This window comes from Arachis ipaensis, chromosome B04 (assembly GCF_000816755.2).
Source record: "Arachis ipaensis cultivar K30076 chromosome B04, Araip1.1, whole genome shotgun sequence".
Classification (NCBI taxonomy): Eukaryota; Viridiplantae; Streptophyta; class Magnoliopsida; order Fabales; family Fabaceae; genus Arachis; species Arachis ipaensis.
Genome location: NC_029788.2, coordinates 111557411 through 111569268, shown reverse-complemented (window position 1 = coordinate 111569268; position 11858 = coordinate 111557411). Strand labels below are relative to the sequence as shown.

The 11858-nt window shown below is 33.1% G+C and overlaps 1 protein-coding gene across 1 annotated transcript; it reads left to right on the top strand.

Moving 5' to 3' along the window:
- LOC107636798 lies at positions 1784–5977 on the top strand. The gene is made up of 4 exons (XM_021122554.1): positions 1784–1897; positions 4482–4693; positions 4766–4867; positions 5939–5977. The coding sequence occupies exons 1-4, from the start codon at positions 1784–1786 to the stop codon at positions 5958–5960; spliced, it is 450 nt and encodes a 149-aa protein (XP_020978213.1). The 3' UTR covers positions 5961–5977.

The window sequence follows — 11858 nt, the reverse complement described above, 5'->3', positions numbered from 1 at the left end:
TTTCTATTATAGGTAAGTTATTTAAAGTTAAAAAACTTCCACTATCTTATCTCTTCTCTTACCTTATACATTCACGATAAAAAAAACTTTTATAGTTATATCTTTCCTATTTTACTATCTCTCATCTCACATTATTATTACTATAGAATAAAAAAAATTCTTATTTTCTTATTCTCTTATTTATCTTCTCTTACCTTTTTCTCATTCCACATAAATATAATATAAAGGTGATTATTCTCATACTCCAAAATTTGTGAGAGAATTTATACCCTATTTATGTGGATCAATATTGTAAGACCCAGAAATTTTAGAAAATTTTATTATGATTCCGTCGTCACCGTGCAGAGCCGCCGCCATCGTCATTATCACGGGCTGCTGCTGCTGCTGCGCGTGTGATCATCGCCGCCTCTGGGTCCGTCACCGTCGAGGCTGGTCGCGGGCAGAAGATGGAGAAGAGACCTCCGTCACCGCCGAGCCAAACGCAGGAGAGAGAAGGAGCCCGCGGGAGAGTAGCTTGTTACCGTCGCTTCTGCCGCCGGAGAACACCTCTGCTGCCACTGAGATCTGTCGCCGGTAAAGTTTTAAGTTGGCTTTTGTTTCCTTTAAATTTCCGGGAGCTTAATCATCACTGTATGTTTGTTTCAGTCGCCGTTGTCGGAGTTCTGGTCGCCGCTGCCGTTCGAGGTGGCTGCCGGAGCTGCCGCCAACCGGTTCAGCGACTGCCGCTGTTTCATTTTCTTAGTTCGGTAAGTACTTATGTCTCGGGAACCCGTGTTAATAATCTGTTATGTTTGGTCATAAACTCCGAGGTTCTGGTAATGTAGGGTCGTGTTTTGAGCGTTGCACGTCGCTTTTAAGTTGCTGTGTGCTACATTTGAGAATGAACTTTGGTGCTGAATTAATGACTGTGTTGTTTGATTGTGTGGTTGGTTTCTGATTGAGATTTGCTTACGAGAAAGGAAAGACTTTGAATTTCTGAAAATGTTAAACACTGCCTCTTTGAAAAGGTTTTAAACGATTAGCTATTGGATTTTTTTTAGAAGTATTTATAAGACAATGATAATCACAGAATCTGAAAATAGTTTTTCTTATTGAATATCTTCTTATGACAACTTTGAAACTGCGTGGTGAGACCGTGTGGTTAGGTTCTCACCCCCTACAGCTTTACCTTTTCAGGAACCGGATGAAGAAGCGTTAAGAAGAGTTATACTACGTTTGGTTGATATGTTGTTGTATTAATTAGATTATTTTGTTCCCTCGTCTTTGTTATTACAAGTTTGTAAGAGAGATAGGAATCGTATGTTTTATATGTATATTATATTATGAGTTATTATGTAAGGAGACTTGTATATGAATCTATGCCTATTTGTATTTTTCTTAGGATAAAGTGTTTATTTTTGGTTTTCAAGGAAATCAGCGATACAGTATCGAGTCACAGGCTCCTATTTTAGTATTTAGTATGTAAAGTAGTCGTAATACTCCTTGCAATCAGAGTAGCGCAGCCGGAAGCGTGACTTCTGATAGTGAGGGTGTTACAATATGGTATCAGAGCGGTCTTTCCTGTAGAGCCTGAGGAATTGACCGATTATGCTTCAATTGCATACTCTGAGAGTTAGTCATGTAATAGGTCTTGTTTGGATAACGAGAATAGAGCTTTATGCACATGACAGTCTATTGATTAATGCCATTAGTCTTGCATTGCATAATTTCTGGTATTAAGTTTGGCCGGCTTAACACTAGTGAATTATGTTTGTGGAAGCACCAATGAGTTATCATAGACATTATGCGAGTTATAGAAAATGCGAATCGCGGGTTTTGGGAACGTCAGGAGTTAATTCTTGAGGCTATTCGGTTAGGAATCTTGAACTCTGCAAATATCATGTGTCTTGTTCCTGTGGTATGCTCTAAGGATTTTCTTTGCGATTCTTTTCTTGAAAAGTGATCGGATTATTTTCCAACCCTGCCCTCCTGTTCACATGCGCTCTTGTTTGATTCTAACTACATAGGTCTGCTTAAAATCCTTAGTCTATTTACCTTCTTTATTCAGGCACTTCCTCTTGAGTCATGTATTCTTTCATATACATTTGAATTTGTTTTGATGCAGTATACCTTTTTAAGTTTTATTCCGAGTCCCTTATAAACAAATTGTGATTTAGTTTTCCTCTTATTTGACGATAATTACAGCCACACTTCAAATCTTAACAAAACCGCTTTTGATTTGATATATATATATATATGCTTCTTTATATAAACTTGAAAGTTCCTTATAGAGTTTAAAACTAAATGTTTTTAATATCTCGCTTGTTCATTCACTGATTTATGGAGATATATTTACTTTAAATACAATTTGATTTTCTAACTACTTTATTACAGTTTTTACAAATATCTTTATTTGATTATGTATTTAAGTATTCTTCAAAAGAAAGATTTTTGCCTCTTTTTAGTTGACTTTCATTTGACAAAGTTATTTTAAAGTTAGCATGCACTATTTTAAATGAAGTTTTGAAAAACTTCCTTATTTAGCGGAAATCTGTCTGTTTGCAACACACCACTTATTTCTCTTTATGAATTTTATACCCTTTGATTCAAGCTTGAATTTGTTTCGGTATAAAGAATGATCTCAAAATTTTTTTAAAAAAAAATAATCATTGACCTGAGCTGTTCTTATTTCTGGACTTTGTATTCTATTTCAGTCGGAACTTGTTTCGATCAATATATTATTTTTTTTCTTTTATTCTTTCTATCAATATTTTCTAAATTAGATTCTTTTTTAAGATTATTTGACTCTTTAGTTTCATATTTTACATTTTGTGTATTCTACTCTAACCATATTCATTAGTTATTTTCATTAATTATCTTGTAGATTCTTGAGATCACGGCTTTTAATTTTGTGTTTCTATACATGGAAAACATAATTCCTTGATAAGCTTCAAATTCATTTTGCTATACCATACTTTATGGCGTTTTTTTGAGATTTTGTTTGGATCTTTTTAAAGAAGTTGATTGAAGCGTCCTTTGCCTAATTTTATCCACAACCAAATTTTAAATTTTTTTTATGAGAATTGTTTTTACTTTTACATGTACCTCTCTACATGAACTTCAAAATTTCTTTATATGGTTTAAACCTACATATTTGCAATATATGTCTACTCCTTTTTTGATCTATAGAAGATTTCACTTTTAATTCTTTATTTAAATGTAATTTGATTCTTACCAACTTTGTTGCCGTTTTTATGCTTATCTTTGTTGGTTATGTACTTAAATGTCTTCCAAAACTCTTGAAGGAAGATTTTTGTTCTTATTTCAAATGACCTTTATTTTACAACCTTCACATAACTCCTTTCAAGTAGAATATGTTTTGATGTAACGCAAATATTTATATTTTTCGTGGTTCTTCTGAAAAATGTTTAATTCATATATTTTCTTTTTCAAAGGTAAACTAATCCCTCCTTATGTTTTTCCGTTTCTCTGTGAACATGTTATTCAGTTATGTTTTTATACATTCTCTTGAATTCGGTAAACGACGCCATTGACTTTGATCATTTTTCTCTTGTAAATCTTATACCTTGATTCAGCTCGACTTTAATTCTGATAAATGCAAAATTTTTCTCTCATTGTTTCCATTGAAGTTCTTTAAACTCTCAATGTGTCCGCCTCTTATTCGTAAACTACCGTTTGAATCTTTCAGAACGTCTATCCTTGTCATTATACTTCTCTTTATAAATTTTGTACTCTTTGATATAACATTGGAATTGTTTTGGGTACGATGCCGACCCTTGAATCTTTGAAAATATAAAGTGCCCCTTTTTATTATATTGCATTGGTTTATATGTTCTAAATTGTGCCATTCAATTTAATGTGTCGTTCCCACTTCCTTTTTCCTTGGAGTGTAATTTAAATTTCCTTGCTTTGCTATTTGCACCTTACGCACATCTTAACCGTTTACACTTCTGACTATGTTAAAACTCTTACAACACGGCTATTGATTCCATATTCCTCCCCGAACTATGAAAACCCCGTCATCATTTGAAGTTGTTCCGCAATAATGCGTCACCATAGTCTTTAATCATTCCTTTTCTATGAAATCCCGCAAAGTATTTGACGAAGTTGAGACCCTCAGATGAGTTGTTCGATGAAGTACAGTTAAAAATGGTAGAGATAAGTTATGTTGAAGTTGAATAGTTGAATATCTGAAGTTAGTGCGAGATCAGTGTGCGAATATTAAGTATGTCGTTTTAAACATAGCCTGTTTTATAATCTTTCACCGCCTTGCTTTACCATTATATGTTTGAACCATGTCATCATTTGTATCAAGTTTGCTTTGTAATTTCTATCTTGCAGTTTCAATACTACCCTTATATCTTTATGCTATATGATAATCAAAGTATTTGAAACTATATAAATATGAATGCTAAGGTTCTTTGCTTTTACACAAAGTGTTAAAATAATGTAATGTATTTTGTAATACATTAATTTTCGAGGACATCACGGGCTGCTGCTGCTGCTGCGCGTGTGATCATCGCCGCCTCTGGGTCCGTCACCGTCGAGGCTGGTCGCGGGCAGAAGAAGGAGAAGAGACCTCCGTCACCGCCGAGCCAAACGCAGGAGAGAGAAGGAGCCCGCGGGAGAGTAGCTTGTTACCGTCGCTTCTGCCGCCGGAGAACACCTCTGCTGCCACTGAGATCTGTCGCCGGTAAAGTTTTAAGTTGGCTTTTGTTTCCTTTAAATTTCCGGGAGCTTAATCATCGATGTATGTTTGTTTCAGTCGCCGTTGTCGGAGTTCTGGTCGCTGCTGCCGTTCGAGGTGGCTGCCGGAGCTGCCGCCAAACCGGTTCAGCGACCGCCGCTGTTTCATTTTCTTAGTTCGGTAAGTACTTATGTCTCGGGAACCCGTGTTAATAATCTGTTATGTTTGGTCATAAACTCCGAGGTTCTGGTAACATAGAGTCGTGTTTTGAGCGTTGCACGTCGCTTTTAAGTTGCTGTGAGTGCTGCGAAAGTGATCAGGGGCTGAGTTTGCGGTTGCTATCGGTTTCGGGTTAAGAGAAACGGTTTCGTTGACGCGTTTTGAGTTATGGTTTCGACGAGTCGAGGTAGGGGTTTTTCTTAAAATCTAATTTATATTACAGAGTTGTGATAAATGAGAATGTTGAGATATGAACTTTGAATTATTCACATGGATTATGAATTTGAATTATTTGAGATACGAGGTTCCCTAGATAAAGTACCATGGCTTGCCACCACGTGTACCAGGTTGAAAACTCGATACTCTGTTGACCCTACGATGTAAGTGTGTGACCGGGCACTATATAAATTCCCGGGAATGTTACCCCCATTGAGTAATATTGACTATTTGAGAAAAAGCTATGCATAGACTCTTGGGGATGCACGTCGGGGGACAGTCTAAGTACAATTTAGACTTGTCGGGTTGGCTGGATAACCGACAGATGAGCCTCATCAGCCATAGGACAGGCATGCATCATATGCATTTGTATGCTTTGCTTGGGTTTGAACTTTTTTTGGTTTGTCTAATTGCTAAACTGTTCTTAACTGCTACTTGAACTATTTGCTGTAACTGCTACCTACTTGTGCTTTTCTTGTCTGTCTTGCCTGTGTTTGTCCTGGCGTGCTACATTTGAGAATGAACTTTGGTGCTGAATTAATGACTGTGTTGTTTGATTGTGTGGTTGGTTTCTGGTTGAGATTTGCTTACGAGAAAGGAAAGACTTTGAATTTCTGAAAATGTTAAACACTGCCTCTTTGAAAAGGTTTTAAACGATTAGCTATTGGATTTTTTTTAGAAGTATTTATAAGACAATGATAATCACAGAATCTGAAAATAGTTTTTCTTATTGAATATCTTCTTATGACAACTTTGAAAATGCGTGGTGAGACCGTGTGGTTAGGTTCTCACCCCCCTACAGCTTTACCTTTTCAGGAACCGGATGAAGAAGCGTTAAGAAGAGTTATACTACGTTTGGTTGATATGTTGTTGTATTAATTAGATTATTTTGTTCCCTCGTCTTTGTTATTACAAGTTTGTAAGAGGGATAGGAATTGTATGTTTTATATGTATATTATATTATGAGTTATTATGTAAGGAGACTTGTATATGAATCTATGCCTGTTTGTATTTTTCTTAGGATAAAGTGTTTATTTTCGGTTTTCAAGGAAATCAGCGATACAGTATCGAGTCACAGGCTCCTATTTTAGTATTTAGTATGTAAAGTAGTCGTAATACTCCTTGCAATCAGAGTAGCGCAGCCGGAAGCGTGACTTCTGATAGTGAGGGTGTTACAAATACAATATAGACACATGACATCATTAACCCTAATAAGCTAATAACAAAATAATTTTAAAAAATTAAAATTTAATATATTTTAGAAGTATATTAAATATTATTTGTGTACAAATATAAATATGTATATATGTTAACTATATATGATTAATCATAGTTAAATATTATATTTTTATTAAAATTAATATAAAATAAAAAAATTTCTCTTCTCTTTTCCTCACCTTCCCCTACCCCTAAACACTAAAGAGTAAAGTTTCTCTAACTCAGAGAAACACTTCATCCTCAACCCTCATATCTGAACCTTCGCTGGCAGCTCTTCAACCACCATCGTTCACCACCGCTCACCAATACTGCCACATCCCTTCTATCTTTACTCTTTCGTCTATCTCCATTTCCAGTATTGTCTATCCTATTTTTGGCCTCCGTGACCCCGATTCCACCGCCTCTATTTCCGCCTCCACACCAGCATCGTCATGTCTCGCCACCGTCTCTTAGGCTGCGTTTGGTTTTGAAGACAGGACAGGACATGACACTAAGTCAGAGACAATAGAATGGAGACACTAAAAATTATTTTTTGTGTATTGTGTTTGGATACGATGGACAAGACACTAATGTATTGTCCTTTATTATGTTTAGATAGACATGGACAAAACTAAGATATTATGCGAAATGATTAAAATAGCCATGTGATTTTAAATTTTTTACTTCAAGTATAAATTAATTTAATAAAAAATAAGAGTATGTAGGAATACAGAAAATTACAAGAAGAATTGGTCTATGAACCAATAAGATAAAAATGGTATTAAAGTAACAAAATTAATAATAAATAAAGTTACATAAAGTAGAAAAGTGAATTAAGTCCCCATTAATATAGCACGTCATAAAGAAGAAAATGAACGATTAAAAAAATAAATTAATTATCCAGTCAAATAAGAAATTCTACCAAAAAAAGAGAGTGTCTGAAAAAAAGAACGCAGAGAAAGAAGAACTACGATGTAGAGAAGAAACTAAAATTAGGAAAAATAAGAAGAGATAATAGTAGAGTAATAAAAATATCTATGGATAGAAAAGGAAAAAATTTTGATAAAAAATCAGTGTCCACCTTTTTAAATTCCGTGTCCATCATTGTCCTTCGTAAAAGAGTGGACACAAAAATATAAAATAGTGTCTTGAAGACAATGTGTTCCGTGTCCATGTCTTTACTTCCAAACACGTTTTAAACATTCGTTGTCCATGTCTCTATGTCCTGTCTCCGAAAACAAACGCTACCTTACATTCTGAGCCTCCGTGACCCTTGTGTACGCCTCCTCCGATCCACCAGCGTCGCCACGTCTCCATCACCGTCTCTTACGTCTACGCGTGACCCCTATAGGCAAAAGTGCTAGAAGAATAGTCAAGAAGACTAATAATGGGCGTAAAAAAGAATGACCAAAAAAAGGTCCAGTTTCAGTTGGAAAAAAGCTTTATTCTCCAAAGTCGTCATCAACTGAAATTCCAAAGTTTTTGTTGAGTAAAGGCTCTCCAACCGAATATTCTATCAACCATAACACTCCGCTCATCAAATTTGTGCGAAATATTTCTGGAATTGAAGCACCATTTGTAAGTTGCAATTTTCTGTTTTCTTTTTTAATTGAATCTTATAAATATTTTAAATTTGTTTGCATTCTAAAACTTTAGTGTTATAAGAATTTGCTAAATTATTTTTTATGTATTAGTTCAATGCTTCCGATTATGTTTAGATCGCCTGCTGGAATAGAATTAGATGAAACAGATATACAAGTGGCCACATATATATTTGGATCTGACAAAGAAGATAAAATTAATAAATATTAACCATATATATAATTTACATTTTTTAGTGTTTTATAACTTTGAATAATTAAATTTTTCTTTTGCAAAAAAATTCATAACAGACATGAAATTTTAGCAAGAAGTTCTAAGTTTGATGTAAATTTAATTTTCAAAGAATGAATTGATGAAGATGTAAGTCTTTTTTTTAATTATCATTTTTAAAATAATAAATATAATTATATCAATTTTCACGTTTTGTTATCTAAAAAAATGAGACAATTGAATATAATTTTTTTTATTTAGATACTATGTGTGTATACTCATATGCTAACTAATAAAAAGAGATCGGATTTAGAATGTCTAAGATATTGGTATATACCTATTGTGTTTTCTGTAAGTAATTGATTACTAATTAGATGTAATTGACTTGTTTTATTTTTATATATTCTGTTACATATCATTAATGTATATTTTTATTATTATTTAGAAACTTGCCCTTATGAAAACAAATCTTTCTTTTAGAATGATAGTACAGTATCAAAAATCCTTCATAAAAAAGGTAGAAATTCTTCATAAAGTAAAAATACTTTAACTTGAACTAAATATAAATTCAATATTCAATACTTACTTTTATTAAAATTTATTTAACTTGATTTTATATTTAGATATTCAGTGCAACTAGATATCATTTAAAAATTATCCATCATTTAACTTTTAGAAGAGAAAAAATTAAAAAACAAATAACTTCTCATAAAAAAATAAGTAAATTCTTATAAAAATAAGTATTTAAATTAATTAAATAATATTATTTAAATTAAAAAAGTATTTCTCTTAGATACTTGTGCCAGTCAATGAGGATAATATCCATTGATAACTTGTTGTGTTTGATATGCACGAACGTCAGATAATTTGGTTGGATTCTAAACTAAATCCTGAAAAGATGGAGAGAAAGAATTTTAATATTAGAAAATTGGTAATTATTTAAATTTATAACATTAACATCTATCCTTCATATGTAAATTTTTTATAGTAGTGTTTATAATTTATACTAATTTAACTTAACCAATAACATGTTATGTACATTGAAGAGATGCTTCAAAATGACTTATTTTATGATCTTGAAACCACTGTTAGGCATAAAGTTTCTTGTTTCGTTGATCCAAAGCATATAGAAATAGGAGAACAAAAAATTGACTCGTAATAATCTAATTGTATCTCTATTTTATTTTTTAAAAATATTATATTGTATACTTTTTTATATGTGATTTTTTGTTTTTTACACTATTAAAATAGTAATGATTGTGGAGTTTGGGTAGCAATTTAGATAAAAGATTGTGCTAAAAGTGACAATTATTCTATCAGAGTAGATACACTTTAATATTATCAAATAATTATTATTTAGTTTTAAATCCATGACTTGTTATTTACTATTTTGTATTTCAATTTTAGATTGACAACACAACAAAAATGTGCATTGCTCTTGATTTGATTATTAAACCATACAATACAAAATAAGGAATTATTTTAAAAGCTGCAGAAAAGAATTACAAGAAGATTGAATAGAAAAATAAGAATTTAGTTAGAAAGTAATTTTCTTTGAGTTTAACTATTTTTTGGAACAATGTAATAGAATTATTGAGATCGTTATTTGCCAATTTTTTTTTTGAGTTTGAGATACAAGTTTATTTACTTTTATATTTTGTAAGTTTTAATAAGTTGAAATAAAATATTTTTTTAATTAATCGACGACAGACTTGACAATACTTCTCTCTTATATTCTATTTTAAAAGAAACCCAAGTTCTGAAATTTATAGGTATTGGCATAATATTGTAATAGAAATTGAATGCCTAATTTAAATTTGAATTTTCATGAGTCATAACTTGTCAATACGCGTACAACTTCAATTTCATGATGGACTCATGTGAATGATTTCAATTCAATTAACGACTTATTAATATGCGTATTGATTCAATTTTATGATAGTCTCATTTATTCTGCGTCTAAGTTAAATGAATGAAGAGCAGATATTTTATACGCTTTTTGATGTTATTTTTTTAATTATTTTTAGTATGTTTTGTTAAGTTTTATTATATTTTAGTAGGTTTTAATGCAAAATTTACTTTTTGAATACTACTTTGAGCTTTTATATTTTTCTTATGATTTTAGGTAATTTTTGGGTGAATATAGTAAGTTTTGGCAAAATCTGATTCAGAGGCAAAGAAAGGACAACAGATGCTGTCAGATTCTGACCTCCGTGCATTCAAACGAGTATTTCTGGAGTTACACAGGCCTAAATAAAGTGTTCTCAACGGCATTGAAAAGCTAACTTCCAGAGCTTTCCAGCAATATATAATGATCTATACTTTGCTTTGTAAATGAAGTCCCAAAATGGGCATTGAACACCCACACTACTCCCTTTCTGGCATTCAACGCCTCAAGAGGACAGAGCCCAGCGTTGAATGCCCAAACCTAGCGTTCAATGCCACAAGGGGAGCAAGGAAGCAGCATGGACACTCCCTAGTAGGCGTCCAATACCCACGCCTTCAAGTTAGAAGCCAAGCTCAGCCCAGACACTCACCAAGTGGGCCCACAAGTGGATTTTCGCACCTTTCTGCTTAGTTTAGTTCATTTTTGTAATTTTTAATTATTAGATTAGTATATATAGAAAAGAGATCACTCCTGTTAAGGATCTCCTTTACCACATTCAAATTACACACTTTATTCTCTATACAGTATGAGCAACTAAACCTCTTATGTTAAGGTTAGGAGCTCTGCTGATTCTTATGGATTAATGCAATTACTTTTCCACTTCAATCTATGTTTGATTATATTCTATGATGCATTGTCGTTCTTCATCCTTATGAATCTCGATTCTACATGAGTTCTTACGAGTCCTGACTCGGATAGTATTAAACTACAACTTGAGGATGCATCACGGGATCCAATAGAATTATCTAGGCTAATTGGGGTATGTGACATAAAACCGCATTAGTCAGGGGTAACTGAGGTTCCTGTGGCTCTAAGGGCTAGAACCATAACAACATCAGTCTCTGATTCGAAAGATCCGACCTTGTCTGTGGCGTTTTGAGTAGGATCATCAAAGAGATTGAATTGCGTGCGCTTCACCCTCTTCCAGATTGATCTAGTCCGTTTGGATGTTTGGTTTGGACCTGAGGAGATTAATGACCACGACCAATGGCTTAATCACTTACAGCATTGTCATCGAAGGAATCATTCATCATTGAAGTAGTGAGCATGACGTGTTAATTCAGAAGAGGAAGCATCTCTGAAGCCTTAACTAACTGCTAATTACTGTCTCTATCTTAATTATTTATCGCTTTTGTTTTCATTTGATTATGCGCCTACACTAATAAAAATCAACTTTCTATTCGCTTGACTAAGATCTGCAAGATAACCACAGCTTGCTCAATCCGACAATCCTTGTGGGATTCGACCCTTATTCACCTGAGGTATTACTTGAACGACCCGGTACACTTGCCGGTTTAGTTGTGCGAGTTCTAAAATTCGCGCACCAATTAGTATGCAAATATTAGAAATTTTTTAATCTACTCAAAGTCTCACACCCTTCTCAAATTATGATCCATGCATATTGAGTGGCATAATACAATTGAAACCATTGCTTTCCAGAGTTAATGCCTTTATAATTTTTTTATTTTGGAAATCAACTATTTTCCTTTAAACATACATTAGTTTATTTTATCGTTTTTAAAAGATACTTTATTAAATTATTAATACGTTACTACTTTA